General features: G+C 43.4%; 1 protein-coding gene across 2 annotated transcripts in view; it reads right to left on the reverse strand.

The window, feature by feature from the left end:
- ADAMTS18 (ADAM metallopeptidase with thrombospondin type 1 motif 18) overlaps positions 1 to 17,532 on the reverse strand; it is a 157,561-nt gene that overhangs the window by 66,909 nt on the left and 73,120 nt on the right. For both annotated transcript variants that reach the window (XM_051847029.2, XM_017342378.3), the window contains 6 exons: positions 16,770 to 16,963; positions 16,441 to 16,524; positions 14,446 to 14,605; positions 11,965 to 12,070; positions 7,910 to 8,047; positions 5,433 to 5,586 (listed from right to left, as the gene is read on the reverse strand). In XM_051847029.2, the coding sequence (XP_051702989.2) occupies positions 5,433 to 5,586; positions 7,910 to 8,047; positions 11,965 to 12,070; positions 14,446 to 14,605; positions 16,441 to 16,524; positions 16,770 to 16,963 (836 nt within the window). The remainder of the gene's footprint in view (positions 1 to 5,432; positions 5,587 to 7,909; positions 8,048 to 11,964; positions 12,071 to 14,445; positions 14,606 to 16,440; positions 16,525 to 16,769; positions 16,964 to 17,532) is intronic.

Below are 17,532 nucleotides of genomic sequence, written 5' to 3' on the forward strand. Positions count from 1 at the left end.
GTGTTTCTTGTAGGCAGCAAATTTTGATAGGTTTTGTTTTTTAATACATTCAGCTGATCTGTATCTTTTAAATGGAGAGTTAGTAGCCATTTACATTCAAGGTATCTACTGATAAATAAAGACTGCCCTGCCATTTTTCCATCAATATTCCTATTTTTTTTTCCTTTGGATTTCCTTTGTACTTTTACTGGGAGCTTTTCTTCCTTTACCTTCTTTCATAGTGATAACCATGTTTCTGTGTTTCTGGGTGCAGCACATCCATTAGCATCTTCTGCAGGGCTGCATAGGTGGTGACAAATTTTTTAATTTCTGATTGTCATGGAAGGTCTTTATGCCACCTTCATTCATAAATGAGAGCTTTGCAGGATACAGTATTCTGGTTTGACAGTTTATTTTAAGACTTGGAATATATCTTGCCATTCTCTCCTAGCCTGTAGGATTTCTGATGAGAATTCTACTGTGATTTTATTTGGAGATCCTTTCAAAGCAACCTGGTGTTTTTCTCATGCACACTTTAGTGTGGAGAGTTTGATTACAATGTGTCATGGTGAAGATCTTTTCCGGTCATGTCTATTAGGTGTTTATGTGCTTTTTGTACTTGGATGTATCTTTCTTCCTTCAAATTAGGGAAATTTCCTGTTACTATTTCACTGAAAAGGCCTTATAAGCATTTTTTCTCTTTCTACACCTTTAGGAACCCCTAGAACTCCTAGAACCCATATATTGGGCCATTTGATATTACCCTGTAGACTTCCAACAGGGTTTTTTAGTTTTCTAATTTCTTCTTCTTGTGTTTGGTCTGTTTAATTTCCTGTGCTTTGTCTTTTAAGTTGGATATTCTTTCTTTTGCTTCATCAATTCTGTTTGTTAAGGCTCTGCTGAATTTTTTATTCTATTTAATTTTTTATTTCCAAGATTTCATTTTGATTTTTAAGATCTCAATTTTATGGAAGAAATCTTCTTTCATGTCATGTACAGACTTCATTAGTTTGTGCATTTGCTTCTGATTAATTCTATGTAATCCTATCATCAATTTTTTTGGTTTCCATTTCTAGCATTTCCACAATGTCATCATCTTCACAATCTAGTATTGGAGTGTTTTGTTTTTTGGGGGACGTCATGTTGTCTTCCTTATTCTTGTTTCTTGAATTGGTACATTTGTTGTTTGGTATTTGTGGAGATTTGTTGGTTTCTTCGTTTTTTTCACTGTGACCACTTTTATCTTTGGACTATGCCTCTGTAGATTAGTGGAGTATCTGCTTCCATGAATACCTAGAGGCATGTGGTGTGTGTGGCCAAGGAGCTCTATTCAGTTCTCCTGGGTGAAGGGCGTGTCTGAGGTGACATACCCAGCTGAGATGACACATCCAGGTTTGGCATGGTAAATAGTTTTTTTTTTTTTTTTAATCAGAGCGGAGGTTTGAGCTTGTCTATTGGCGTAGATTCAGCTTAACTCCTCTCTTCAAAGGACACCAATGCCTAAGCACTAGCTCCAGGGAGAATATTATTCATCTGGTCTGCCACAAGGACCACACCAAAGATCTGTGCAGTCCCCAGTTTAGGCTCAGATTCCCCAGCAATGTCCCTCCCCAGGTATCCAGGGAGCCCTGAGCATGCAGAGCCTCTCACAGTGACTGCCCAAAGTCCCAGCCACACCACGAGCCCTCCCACAAAGCCTCAGTGCTTTCAAGGTCCTGGCACACAAGCCTCCCACAGTGACGAGCACCCAGCCCCCTGTCTGTTCTTCCCATCAGACTCAGGAGTCTCTACTTGGCTGGTTGCTGGGCACAGACACGAACTGACACAGCTGTTCTGTATGTCCAAAAAGGCGCCTGCTCTGGTCTGCTCTCACCTCACTCTCCAACACTGGTGCAGAGGTTCTCAGCTGCTGGGGTCCTGAGTTGTGTATGTCCACGCCCTCCATGTAGGTCCACTGTGTCTCTCCAATTTGTGTAGAGTTTCCTCTGATGCTTTCTCCCTAACTCTTTCCTGAGAATCCACTCTTTCCACTTTTTAAAAACTATGTTCTCCTAGACTAGAGCATCAAGCTCCCTCCCTACTCTGCCATCTTAATCCCAAGTTCAGTCTTTAACAATAAAAAAAATGATAAAGCATTTATCAGATAGTCTTGCAGCATTCTATGTAATTCTATACAAATAAACTCTCTGCATGCAGGTTATATATGTGTGTATATATACATATATACATTCACTACATGCATGTGGACACAAGAGAGGAATTATTTGAAAACCATACAAGAATATCTATCCTGTTGGGACAATAGCACATAGGGAAAGTTCATAGAAGTTGAAGTGTGACATAGTAAATTGTGTCTACTACAAAAAGGGATATAATTCAATTCTAGGAGTGTCTACTTATTCTGCATTGCTTAATCCATATGTCAAATGCTTTAAAAGAAGAAATACACCCTTATCCTAGTGTCCTTCAAAGTAAATTTTCTCTTAGATGACTGGCCTGAGGATATTTCCTAGGATTAAAATACTTTTCTGCAACTTTGATGCAATTCCAATACCCTAAGAGGTCCTGAGTGTGTCCTGAGTCCCTGCCATGAGACAGTCACTGTGTAGTCTGCTGAGGTTCAGAGTCAACCAGGCAAGGACTCATTTGTTAGCTCATTTATAATTCAATAAATCCAGCAAGGAAAAAATAATTGGAATCTCTTACAGTGCTTGGAATATTCTAGCAGAGAGCATCTAACTTCATCTAATCCATGCATTGCTTTTCCTAATACACATTTTTCATGAACTTTCTGAAGATGCACTTGTAGCCATGGATTTCAAGATTTTCACATCAACATTAACTTGTTCTTTAATTCCATTTTCCCTGGGTTTTTGAAGCATCTTTCTAAGTATTTGACAATCGAATGGACATTCTCCCCAGTTGCATGGAGTTGTTACTCCTTCAGAACTCTCCAAATACTGTGGGCCAACATGTCAGACTGCCAACCCACTAGCAGGAATATTTTGTAAGAGGAGAGAGACTAAGGATGATATGCCAAAGACACGGAAAACACGGGGCTGGAAGATGACAGTAAGCTGGGGACAAGTGATTCAAAATGAGGCACATTCCTACCTTTGACAAGGCAGGTGCTCTGAAACAAGTCAGGTGTGATGCTGGTGATGGGGTTAAAGATACAAGGAAGACGAAGAGCAGGGTGATGGGGCAGGAGAGGAAGAGGGCAAGGAGACTCAAGAAGAATGAGGGAGAAAAGTGGTTAGAAAGATAAAGGAATGGCTGGACAATGAAGGCCTGACGATGAACCTCATCTTTTCCCAGCTTTGCTTCAACCATTCAATCAACACAGTTCAAACTGAGCGGGACCAAGAAGAAACTGTGTTGTTTTGGAAACACCTACTTGGTACAGCATTGCTTAGGATCCTTGGAAGTGTGGCCACGGTTCAGGTCATAAGCAGCATTAGGAATACCAAAAGCTAGGCTATGGGGAAGAACAGGCTATGGGGAAGAACATTTTGTATGCATGGATCCATCAGCCACACCTATCTTCTCATCTTATCTCACAGTCATTAAACCATCTCTCCCTCAGGTAAGTCTCCACAAGCCCCCACGTGGCCCAGTCTCTGCATCTTCCCTCATTTTGTCTATGCATCGAGCCTGTAATTTCCATTTTCCTTTGCTCTTCCTCCCAGGGAAAACCTTCAGACCAAGATGCTGTCTTTTAAAAATATAGCGTGCTTCCCCACAATGATCTGTAATTTAAGCCTGGTTGTTTAAGCCCTACACAATGCCTGACACAGAACAGGCACTCCACAAATGTTTGTGGATTCTATGATTCTGAAGGATTGACAGTCCTTTTAGGAAATGCCTTTGTATTTCTGAAGAAACACACACTCATTACCAGCTGCACATTTGCTGCACAGTAGATGCATCTTCATTACTGGATTAATGATAAGTACACTAAGGAATCCTTCAGAATGCAATAAAAAGATGCACAGTTAGGATACAAATGTTTCCACCAAAACGACTGGCTATCACTTCTGCACACAGCATCCACGTAACCGACAAATAAAAACAGCTGTGAATTTGCTCGCTTCTTACACAAATGCACCAGCATTTGCCAAAGCAAGGTCCAAATGCCATGGAGGGTATACCAGAAGAAAAACTGGATGGTTTCTATACCGACTTTTGTAGCAAGTATGCATTTACCTTCATTAGAAAAAAACAAGCAATCCCAAAGCACACCTATGATTTGATGTGTATTATTCCTTAGGCCTCGATTTCTATTTTGAAAGTGAGTGGCTTTATAAACAAGAAGAGAGTGAGTCACACAAAGCCCAAATAATGAGGGTAGTTGTTAACGGTGACTGACAATGGTAAAACCACTGAAGGCTAGGAAACTGCGGTATCCAGCAATGGGGAGAAGGAAGTGCAGCATCAGTGTGGATGGCTCGCCCTGCATCGATGCCACCATGTACAAGGTCTGTGGCTCTGGGAAAGTTGAATACGTCCTCTGAGCTCCAGGTGAAACGTGGTGGCAATCCTCATGGCAATGGTTTTTGTGAAGAATGAGATCAAGTAAAACAAACCTCAAAGTCAAGTGCCTGATGTGGCGTAGAGGCTCACTTGACAACTCTGTAGATGACAGGGGGATGGGGGTGGGAGGAGCGAGGTGGGTGGTAGTGAGAGAGGATGTGAGTGCTGTTGGGGTGGGGGGCAGCTGTGGATGGGGCGTGAGGACTGTGAGTGACCACAGGATGGCTGCAGGGTGGTCAAGGGTGGGTGTGGATCAGCTGCCACTGGTCTATCGGAGGCTGGGGCTGATGGTCAATATACTGGCATTGGTGATGTGTGATAAAGACAAATAGGGAGAAGAGGTCGAAGACAAGTTAGAGGAGAATTAGAACTAGAAGGTGAAACAGGAGCTATAAACCTTCACGCTTCCCCTTGATCTGGGTACCTAGGATTCCATATTCCTCCTTAGATACTGGGAATAAACCAACTTAAAAGTGATGTGATTTTTGAGCTGCCACTAATGGCTATCCTATACTGTCAAAGGCATTTTATATAGTTGGGACTGGCCGTGATGCTCGTTTTCCATGTCATACATTAAAGGAGAATATGAAGAGAAGAAGAGCAGTGAACCCCAGGAGGCAAAAGCTACTGCCTCTTGATTTACCGAGAGGGATAAAGTCCTCATTTCAGAGGGAGGAATTTTTCTTCCAAGGATGCAGTCACGTGGCGCGAGTATTTAACCATGCATGGCCTATGGGGGATATGCCTGTACAATTCACCGACGGTAAAATCGCCACTTACTTATCTTTCCAAACAACTGACATTTTGGAGATAACCCAGACTGTAACCCTTGGCTTTCACAAACCAAATGTTTATACTTCTGTTACATACAGACACTTTGCAAGATGTTAATGTGAGTTTGAAGTCACAAGCAAACATACCTTCACAAAACCAAGACTGCACAACTTGGCCTTGGCTCCAAACTGCCACTTACACTGCGTGTCAGCGTCGTACATCTGCCCCGGCAGTTTGTCCGGATATTTATATTGTCCTGTTTGCTTGGGCTCATCCACTAGGCAGCCGGCCTGAGGTGTGCTGTAGGGGTAACACAGTCATATTAATTACCACCTGGATCTGTGATCTGTCCAAGGAAAACAACATGCCTTCGAATCCATTCGTGCAGATAAAAGCAAAATAGAGCTCAAGAAACAGGCAAGTATTTTAAGTTAGAACTGATGTTGATGCCCAAGGCTGAGTCTTGTTTAGGAGGGTCTGAAGAACACAGCCTTGGAGGGCGCCCTAAGGCGCTCTAAGTCTCAATTTTTCCAGTGTGACATGTGCTAAGAGATGGGGAAGGGAACTAGGTTTGAAAATTCCCCCAACAGACTTGTTCAACAGATCTATAGCCAGTGCCTTCTCTGTGGCAAGCTTAAGGCTCAACAATGAAGGCACAAACGAAAGCAGACAGTGGTAGTGCTTGTCTTCACGGAGCTTTACATCACGCTGTATTATTTATGAATGATGGGGCAGCCGTGGAAGATGTGATTCACCACAGGTAAGCTTTATAAACACAATTAAGATTAATCAAAGAATTGGGCAAAGGGATGTAGTAGGGCAGGAGACAAAAAATTCCCTGGGGGCTGGTGCTGTGGTGTAGCGGGTAGAGCTACCACCTGCAGCGCTGGCATCCCTTATGGGCGCTGGTTTGGGTCCTGGTTACTCCACTTCCGATCCAGCTCTGCTATGGCCTGGGAAAGCAGTAGAAGATGGCCCAAGTCCTTGGGCCCCTACACCCACATGGTAGACCCACAAGCAGCTCCTGGCTCCTGGTTTCAGGACGGGCCCAGCTCTGGCCGTTGTGGCCGTCTGGGGAGTGAACCAGTGGATGGAAGACCTCTCTCTCTCTACTTCTCCTTCTCTCTGTGTAATTCTGACTTTCAAATAAATAAAATAAATCTTAAAAAAAAAAAAGAGAAAAGCTCAGGTCCCAAATCATGAGTGTGAAAACCAATAAAAATGTATTCTTATATGGCAAATATTCCTATTGGCAAACGATTTGTTGATTCTTTTCCTTTACTTTGGGTATCATTTGAATAGACAACCTATGTTTAAACTCACTTGTTTTGTATCATGCTAATTCTCTGTTTAAAGATTTATTTATTTATAAGTCAGAATTACTCAGAGAAGGAGAGAGAGAGAGAGAGAGAGAGGGAGGGAGGGGAGAGAGAGAGAGAGAGGGTAGGAGAGGGAGGGAGGGAGGGAGAGAGGGAGAGTGGGAGAGAGGGAAGGAGGGAGGGAGGGAGGGAGAGAGGGAGAATGTCTTCGATCTGCTGGTTCATTTCACTCCCCAACTGGCCACAATGGCCAGAGCTGCAAAGATCCCAGGCCAGGAGCTTCTTTCGGGTCTCCCACGTGGGTGCAAGGGCCCAAGGACTTGGGCCATCTTCTACTGCTTTCCCAGGCCACAGTAGAGAGCTTGATTGGAAGTGGAGCAGCCGGGACTTGAACGGGTGCCCACATAAGATACCGGCATTGCAGGCGGCAGCTTTACCCTTTATGCCACAGTGCCGGCCCCTGTATCTTGCTAATTCTATGAACATTAACAAATAACCTAGCAGTGATTCAGGTAAAAACAAGAAAGTATCAATTCTAAAAAAACTTCACTAACATCTGATCAAACCGATAGGGATTTCAACCAGAGTGTTTTATTGGTCAACAAAGATTAGCAACATTTATCTATATTATGATATCATACATAAAATTCTTTCCTATGAATCAAATAGTGCTACCTTCCCTAACTCTTACTTTCATTAACATTATCTAGGAGTTGTAACTTACCAAAAGGATTTTACCTATCTGTTATCCTCTGGATGTCTTTCAGACAGAACTGCTATTTCAAACAAACTAGTCAATGAAAAAAAAAATGATCTATTCATTTAAAAATGAAAAAAACAAAACCACTTGAACATTTTAACACTTTCCTGACAAAGTGGTCAGACTGAAACAGTCACAGTAAAAGGACCATTCATCTAACAGCCCAGGAGGTCACAGAGGACAGAGGTCTGAGTACAGATCTTGGCCGGAACAGACCTGGGAGAGAGTCTTCCATCTGCACCACGCCAGCTCACCACTCGAAGACCTTAAACAACATAATGTCTCGAAGACTCGATTCTCAGTTAGGGTTGATTGTAGGATTACCTTGAGAAGCCAATGGAGTCACACGTGCACAGCACTTAGCACAGTGTTCGGCCTGCCATCTATTTGCAACAGCAGCAGCAGCAGCAGAACATGTCAATCTTTCTGTTCACTAACAACTCATGGGGTATTTCCACTGGGTGTTTGTTTGTCCTGACTTTGGCCACTATTTCCCGTCACTACTCCCAAGCCCAGGAACACCCCTCATGTTAACCTGTCTTACCTAAGGAATTTCTTGAGATACTGTCGGCTGCATGAAGACCAGGAAAACACCCCATTGTTTCCGGTCAGCGTGGGCGACATGATGTTGCCTTCTGCCTTCCTGCAGGGATTGCCTTCTCCATCATGAACCATGCCAAAGCTGGAGCAGAGCAAAGACAGCAACAACCCTCTGTGACTCCACTTTCCAGATTGTAACAGAGAAAGAAAAGATGCAGTGCGAACCCAGGGCCCCAGTGAGAGACAGAATGCTTAAAACTGTTACTACAAACAGTTGTAAAATTCCTGTAGAACATTTTGAAGAATGATAGGGCTTTACAGTATTAAGCCTTGGCCACAAAGTCAAATGATAGTGATATCCAATACTGTATTAAGGGTTATAAACTTCGGTCGAGATTTCTAAGCCAAACCACCAAAGTGATGAGACAATCAAATTATCTTATTTCAAACAGCAAAAACAGTGTCTGTGCTACCAATCGTGGAATTACAGTAAGAAAGTTCAGAGTGTGTAGGAGACAGGTAGAGAAAGAAGCTTTAAAATAGGTAGAGAAAAAAAAATAGGTAGAGAAAGAAGTTCTAAGTTTCTGGACTATGCATTTGTAACGTTAATGTAATATAAAAACTTCTTTACATTGATAATCAGTTTATTAGCTGAAGTCACAAATTCTGTTATAATCATAAAACAGTTTTTACAAAATAGTTGAGAGGCAGTCATTTGGCCTAGCACTTAACGCACTGGTTGGGTGGTGGACACTGCCTATCAGAGCACCTGACTTCAGGTTTCACTTTGTCTCCCGGTTCTGTCTTCCGGCTTATACAGACCCTAGAAGGCAGCAAGTGATGGCTCAAGTATTTGGATCCTTTCTTTGGGAGACCCAGACTGAGTTCCAGGTTCCTGGCTTTGGCCTGGCCCATTCCCTGGCTACCACAGGTGTTCGAGGAGTGAACCAGCAGGTGCAAGCTCCTTCCTCTGTCTTCTGCCTCTTTGCTTCTCAAACAAAATAAATCAATACAAAATTTTAAAAATAATGGCTGGAGCTATTGAATGCAGACACATGAAAAACTTGTTTCACATGTATTATATTAAATAAAATTTTAATTTGTCCCATTTCATCACAGAAGATTCTGGCTATTAGAGAGGAAAAACATTTTTAGGTGGTCTCTTTCCTAGAAATCACACACCTAAATTGTTCCCAGATCTCCTGACAGGTAAAATAAACATGACATTAAGGTATACTACCTACATACACACACCATAAAGACAGAGTTTCATTCATGTGATAAGGGGAAGGGTAATTAGCTACTTTATCAACTCAAAGTTGCATAAAAGCATTTTGTAATGCTTTTAAGGAGGCAGAGGACAGAGGGAAGGAGACATGAATTACATCATTTGGAATTCTATTAATCTCAGTAAACTTGTATCTCTTGGCGTTTTTATAAGGCAGATATGATTCCTAAGGAAGTCAATGTCTTCATTTCTTTCACATAGCTATCTTGGAAGGTAGTCTCTTCCAAATCAATGCTATAAGCATGGATAGGAGTTTTTAAAGACTGTGGTTTTTTTGTTTTGTTTGTTTTTTTGTTTTGTTTTTTGTTTTTTTTTTGACAGGCAGAGTGGACAGTGAGAGAGAGAGACCGAGAGAAAGGTCTTCCTTTTTTTTTTTTTTTAAAGGCAGAGTGATAGAGAGAGAGACAGAGAGAAAGGTCTTTCTTTGCCGTTGGTTCACCCTCCAATGGCCGCTGTGGCCGGCGCACTGCAGCACTTGGGCCATCCTCCACTGCACTCCCGGGCCACAGCAGAGAGCTGGCCTGGAAGAGGGGCAACCGGGACAGAATCCGGCGCCCCGACCAGGACTAGAACCCAGTGTGCCGGCGCTGCAAGGCGGAGGATTAGCCTAGTGAGCCACAGCGCCGGCCTTAAAGACTGTTAAAATTTATTTATTCAAAAGGCAGAGCAACAACGACAGGAGAAACAGAGCTAAAGAGGGATCTCCCATCCACTGGCTCACACCCCAAATGCTCCTAACATCTGCGGACGGGCCAAGCCAAAGTCATGAAACTCCCTCCTGGTCTCCAATGTAGACGCAGGGACTCAGTACTTAAACCAGCACCTGCTACTTTCCCAGGTGCATCAGCAAGGAAGCTGAATGGGAAGAGGAGCAGACAGGACTCGAACTTGTGCTTTGATAGGGGATGCTGGGAAGCAGCAGCCTCATCTGCGGTGCCACATGCTGATCTCCATGGGCAGGATGCTATTCAGACAGATGCCCATAGTCCAGCCATTTTCCAGCCCTCCTTCCAGTTTAACAGGCAAGAACAGCTGCACGGCGACACGCTGTGACCCTGTTGGTGAAAGTCCTAGGGGTTTGCAGGTGAGCACTCACAAACAGATCTTTGTTAACCTCAACACATTTTTTTTTCATCCTTCGCTATGCCCATCCTTCCTGTGCCTCAACAGGAAGCTAAGTGGATGTGTTTGGGAGACACATTTCTAAATGTATTTATCAAACTCAAAACCAGAAGGAAAATCTAGGTAGAAAGCACCCAAGTAAAGAGCAAAAATCATCCAAACAGAGAAGGGGCAGGGAGACATTGAAGTCGTTACTCAGGGGGAAAGTCGTTCTTAATTAGGACTTCACTGGAATTTTCTGAGCGTGAGAAAACCAAGTCTGAACTGAGTTTGGAGAACTCAGATTACCAAAAAAACCACTTTTATTTAGCAGCATTAACAGTAGGAGGTCATAAGTATATTCTTCAGCTTATGCCAAAGGTCCTAGCAAAATCTCAGGAAGTCTGTTTGAAAACCTACCTAGAGCCTGAGCGTCTGTTTCATTTTCTAGTGTTCTCCTCCTCACCTCTGGGCTCTTTCCCCCACGCTATCTGAAGAACAGGTTTTCATTTCTCCCTAGCTGCCCTGTTGGAGTTTGATCACAGTTCTCCACGGCCATTGTTGTGAAAAGTGAGCCCCGCTCGTCTCAACTCCACGCTGGTGAAACACATCTGGACCTCTGTTTGACGAGCACACATCTACTTCCTGCTGCGTACAAAGGAGCCTGCTGCCTGATGGGCACAGTTCAGGCCTCTGTTCACAACAAAATGAGCTGATTCTCATCCCACTAAGGAAGCAGCCACACCTGAGAGTGCGGACGTGCGAAGCACACTAGAAAGCTGCTAGGTAACAGCAATGGTCCATGTTCAAATTCCCTGACAATAACAAATTCAGCTCCTAATTATAATAAAACTCCAAAATACCAAAATATAAATTATAGCCAGTTAATGGATGATATGTGGTTTTAATTCAGAAACTGGGGACTCTAAAAATTTATCCAAGTTACAACCTGGGTTACAAAACCCCACCCATGTGTATACACATGCACCAACTCCTATATTCTTTAAAGTAGTCACTTAGTAAGCAATATGCTTATTCCAATGCAGCTACTATTACTCAAAAAGTGCTTGAAAATTCTCTGTAGCAGTGTCTGCATCAGACAGATGCAGCAATGAATTTATCTCACTATGCATCAGACAAATTCAGCAAATGCATTTGTCTCACTACACTCAGGTTTCTCAATCCTCATTTCAAACTCTATTCTCACAAAGGCAGATTGACTAACATCAACTAAAAGAATATTAAGTATATGAAGGGCACCAACTAAAAACCTACTCAGCACACACATCGGAAGCTTTTCTCAACACTGGTATCCGACTGCATTCTGGAAGTTATGCCTTCATGGTTATTCCCTTCATATAAACAAGTAGCTGAAACAGACTACACTGCAATAAAACACCAGAAAAAATGCATGAAAAAGCAGACTATCAGTTAAATAACTTGCTTTCTATTTGTATACACAATGTGATACTTGTAGCTATTAAATGTTATTGTTTAAAATGATTGACATTAACAATAATTGGCCTTTGCTGGGCCCTTCTCAGACACTTCTCAGCTTTACACGATATGCATCCTATTTATTCCACCTGTTGCAGAAATAGTCATTCAAGGAATACAGCGAATCACCCAACCAGTCTTCATGTGCGGTGGTCAACCAACAAGCCACTCACTTGTGCCCCGATTCGTGAGCAATGGTGAAAGCAAGGCCAAGTCCTGTGTCTTCATTGATGGTACAGCTTCGGTACTTACTGCACATCCCACTGATGGGAGCAAATCCTATGGAAAAGATCAAGTCCAGATGTTAATCCATAGAGGGAACACACAGACATGCGATCGTTTTTTGCATCCCCAAAATGCTCACGCTGTTTTAGTTGAGTGCACTCATGTATTTCATATTTTTTTCTAAGAAAACGACAAGGGCACACTCATGTAGTTGCCTGTTGTGAAGGGAGAATAGTCAAGTGTCTCACTGCATACTGTCTTGTTTTAGACATTTTCATCAACTGAGCCTCCTGGCAACCCTGTGAGATCAATATGAGTACTGTAATTCCCATTTTACATATAGGGTAATTAGCGATAGAAAATGTACAAATTTTATCCAAGTTTATTACTTGGGATAGAGCAATTGATACAATCATAGTTAAACCAATGTAACAAATGTGTAACAGCAGCACTGCATAGAAGAACATGCAAGTGTCTAAACAACACATGCACATTAAATTCAACCTTCTCCTGTCACTCAAACGTGATAAACTGTCAAATGCCACCTGCTTCCAAAAGCTACCTCCTTCCAAGAGCAGTCATAAAATCATCTCAGCTAGCCCTTGATTCTATGTTGAATGACCTACGTATATGAATGTCTGTCTTTCTCTATCTGGGCCCCAATAATGAGAACAAGGATCAGCACCCACCTACCACTAAATACAAGCTTGTGATTGGGTTACACCCTCCCTCTAAGTGAGGACATCTGGGAAATCCCATCCCCAGGGTGGCAGCATTCTCATCTTGGTCATCATCCTCATTACTTAACGGAGGCTGCCAAACGCCACTCATATGTGCATGCATATAGCAATAGTCAAGGAAACCAAGAATCATGAAGGTCAATGAACTTGTTCAAGATCTCAGATCTTCAGATCTCAAGGTCTCAGCCATCAAATAACTGACACATCTGAAGTTGAAGCCCATGCTCTTCGCATTAGGACGTAGTGTTTCAAGCAAGTGACCTAGGGGCTAGTGTTGTGGTGCAGCAGGTTAAGCTCCACCTGCAATGCCAGCATCCCATATGAATGCCAGTTCAAGCCCTGGCTACTCCACTTCTAATCCAGCTCCCTTCTAATGTGCAAAACCAGCAGAAGATGGCCCAAGTGCTCGGGCCCTTGCCACCTATATAGGAGACCCAGATAGATTTTTCAGACTCCCTGCTTCAGCCTGGCCTAGTCCTGGCTGTTGCAGCCATTTAGGGAATGTACCAGCAAGGGACAGTCTCTCTCTCTGTCCTTCCCTCTCTCTGTAACTGTGCCTTTCAAATACATACACCAATCCTTATAAAGAAAGTCAGTGAGCTACAGGATAGCTCAGAAGATTCTCGGTGTATGCTCGTTTTGGCAAGTCCCTCCTTACACGCTGGTCTCTGGTTGACTGAAAAAACTGCCTCTGTCTCAACCTTTTCAAACATCAACAATGCTCTGGCTTACTGGAAGCCATCTGGCACGTTCCAAACTCGGGACACAAATGAAGTTCTGGCATCCCTGTGATAAATCGCTCTGACAGAACAACTCAGCAAATGGTTGCGTTTTCTCAAGACTGTACTTAATGGGCCATTATTAAAACAAGCTTCTCAGATGTAATAGAGACATCATAGAGAATCTGCAAAGCACCACAAATAGTATCAGTGGAAGCTCCAGTCTACCTGTATCTGCTATACCACAAGGGGCTACAGAATGTTTTTGAGGCAGAGAGTGATGGGGCTCAGTCACTCCACCTTCTGTCAATCTCTCCTACCCACTTTCCCAGCAGTCTGGACCATGAGCTGTCTCAGCTGGCTGTGGCTTCCACTTCCTGGTTCTGCTTTGCCAGAAGCCAGGAACACTCGTGTGTGTGTGTGTGTGTTCTCTCTAGCTGCCTGTGCCCTGGCACCGCTGAACTGAGAAGCTGCCACAGGGGCTGTCAAGCCTAACATTCACTATCTGGTCTTTTAGGGTCGACTGTGCTGACCTCTGATCTACACAAGTACCAACTCCTGAGAAAAACCGTTAAATTCCTGCTAGATACGATGGAATACAGGAGAGATTTAACCAATACCATCCGTACCCTCACTGCCTCCTAGAAGTTTACAAGTAATTTTCTCCAGGAGGGACTGCTACATGGTGGCAGGGTTTGGCACCTTTCTCTCCAGCTGTCTAGTTCAGTGGTCCGGATGCCAGTGGAATGAACTACAACTTGTCTAGTTCAACAAGGAAGTATCTCCCCCAACATAGTCATGAATACCGTTACACAACGATATTTATTGGAGTGTATATTGACGGTACTCCACAATTTAAGTAGTACAAGAGTCTTTATTCAAGACTATCCAAGGGCTACCCACCCAGTAGCAAGTTTCCTTACTATGTTTTCATCCAGCAGGTTTGCGTGAAGGTATGTTCATACCATACCTAAAGTGTCACATGGTTCGTTCTTCCAGGAACAAATATCGAACCCCGTGAGGAGGATGGCATGGTCGTGCCTCTTGCCATTCTTCCCGATCAGTGCAGACTGCCACTGGCAAAAGCTGTTCAGAGACTGGTCCGCATGGTGGTTGATCAGTAATCCTCCCTGTGGAAAACCCACAAGAGTCAGAGTGTGAATCTGTCACGAATGTGAGAGTGATGAATCATTCCACTGTACAGGCAAACACAGAAGCGTCATGCTTCTTGGGAAAAATGTTTGCCAACTCTTGAGACAACGGGGGGAAACAATCTATTTTAGGTAACTTCTCACACTGCTTAAAACAACTACAGAGTTTTCAGAGCACAGTCTATGACCAACTGTATACCTCTAACAGAAAGAATCCGACATCAGTTAGTAGTGTATCTGCTTACTTCAACTGTTATCACCATCTAAGATGGTTAGAACTCAGAACATAGTAATAGGCCGGTGTGTGGCTCACTTGGTTAATCCTCTGCCTGCGGCGCTGGCGCCCCGGGTTCACATCCCAGTTGGGGCGCCAGGTACTAGTCCTGGTTGCTCCTCTTCCAGTTCAGCTGTCTGCTGTGGCCCGGGAGGGCAGCGGAGGATGGTCTAGGTGCTTAGGTCCCTGCACCCCATGGGAGACCAGGAGGAAGCACCTGGCTCCTGGCTTTGGATCAGTGCAGAGCCGCCCGTGGCAGCCATTAGGAGAGTGAAGCAATGGAAGGAAGACCTTTCTCTCTGTCTCTCTCTCTCATTGTCTATAACTCTATAGTTATCATCTCTCCCACTGTCTATAACTATAGTACCACTGGCTTCACTGTCCTTGGACAATGTAGGAATACAAGAGGTAGGCTACAGACAGAAGTGTTTCCCAACCAACACATGCTCTTTGTATTTTTCTAAAATTCTCAGAGTGATTGAACAAGTTGCTGGCCTCTGAAGTCTGCACACATGGGCAAGTAGATTAGTTTTTGTCTTGCTTTTGACTCCTTGTGTTTTGTGTTCCTTATTGGGATTGCAGACGAAGAGGACAAGCCTCAGGGGACTTAAAAATTGATTGGTAATCCCTGCCTCAGAAAAATACAATTGAAGCATCGAAACACTACAAAGCTGTAAGTGCCATGAAACATCACACTCAATTATAGGCTCCAGTTTTATAGTTTGCCCTGTGCCTGCATCTCGCACCTCACTGTAGTTAAATCAAGAGCAGTTCAATCTTTCTCCTTTATTCTCTATAGTTCCTAGGGTGATGCTGGCGCGACAGCAGATTCATGACAAGAATTTTCTAATGACTTATTTTTCGTTTGTTTTCTAAATATCCTTCTATATCTACCTGCAATTACTCAGCATATCAAACTTGCAAAAATCCAGCTAGTTCTGAGATCTGTGACCAAATGATCCTTCACTGTGAAATTTGTCTGTAAATGTTTAATATTATGTGCTATTATCGATACAGACACATATACAAATTCTAGATACATTTATATATAAAAATTATTTTATGGTGTTGCAGTTTTACCATTTGATTACACAACCCTATTAGTATGCCCAGTTGAATATTCCTCATCTGAAATGCTTAGGACCCTAAGTGCTGAGGATCTGCAATGTTTTTTGATCTCTGGAATACTTGCATGCACCTAATGAGATCATCCTGGAGATGAGACCCAAGTTAAATGCGAAGTTCATTTCTATTTCCTATATACCTTACACACACAGCCTGAAGCTAACTTTACACAGTATATTCATTGTGCCTGCATTTTCACTCCAGTCTACCTCATGGGGTCAAGTGTAAAGTTTTCCATTTGTAGCACTGTGTTGGTGCTTAAGAAATGCTGGATTGTTGCATCAGGAGTGTTCCATAGAGTCCTTTCAAATTGCATTTGTAATGACTAAAGCACAGGTTGGTACACAGTGGGTGCTCAATGAATGTATCCCAAATGGTGACACGAATGAAGAAAACAATGAAGTTTGTCACTTACAGGTTCTTGTTCCAAAAGAATGAGGCTCACCACAACAATGTTGATGTCACTTCCAATGGTCCCATCTTTAAATAGACTGGAAACCTGTTGGACAAATGGAATAGAATCAAATTTTACAATTTTGTTAACTTCATGGAGCATGGCAATGAGACAAGGAGTATTTGTAAATACGTGGATTTCCATTTCACCAAACACACGAGCAGTTTCCTCAAAATTCAGGCCCCTCCCAAGAAGGCCACGTGACTGCATCTGGAATTCAACCCATGCAGGGATTCTACGCTTCTCGGTTTCCCTGCAGAGCCCGAAGGGTTCACAAGAGCCTCGCTTACCATGTTCATGACCGTCAGAATGTACGTCGTGACGTTCCCCCGGCCGTGCTTCTCCACCATCTTCTTATCTGCTACCACCAGGGTTTCCACATTCAGGCCCTTCTGTGACTTCCCAGCGGATCGCCTGGGTCGCCCGGAGCTCCCGTATTCGTCGAACCTCAGATAGGTGTCCTCTGTGGGAGGCTTGGGGGCATCTACAAGGACCGTAAGAGCATTTGGAAGGAAGGGCCATCAATAGATAAAGTCTAGGTTAGGGAGAGACAGCAATCTGAACCCGGGGAGGAGAGGAGCTATGCAACCCACAGTTTGCTAATCCACTACTAAGTGCTCATACGAGGCCAGACTTAGTACTCTGCACCTAGTACACAGGTGAGAGATTGTTTGATTTGTTTGATACATGTTTGGATGGATGGGTGGGTGGATGGATTCCGTAACTCAAAGATGCTCTGAAGAGTAAAAGAGAACAATCCATTTGGTAGAGTAGGTCAACAAAAAACAATTTTAGGGAGGGTCTTTAACACTTGATTTTATGTAGAGTGTAACTCCTGCACAACACTGCCCAAGCCCTATGCTGTTTTTTCACTAGCACAAACTTAAACATAGCCCCGCCCAGTGAGCAAAAAGGACTCTTGCATCTGACACGGATGCAGTTATCAGAGTATCGGTGTGGTTAGGGATGACATGAAAACTCTATGAAACACTTTCTGTAACTGGTAAGGAGTGGGCGCCAACCGAACAGAATGCACACCGGCCACGGCCTTTG

This window comes from Oryctolagus cuniculus, chromosome 18 (assembly GCF_964237555.1).
Source record: "Oryctolagus cuniculus chromosome 18, mOryCun1.1, whole genome shotgun sequence".
Classification (NCBI taxonomy): domain Eukaryota; kingdom Metazoa; phylum Chordata; class Mammalia; order Lagomorpha; family Leporidae; genus Oryctolagus; species Oryctolagus cuniculus.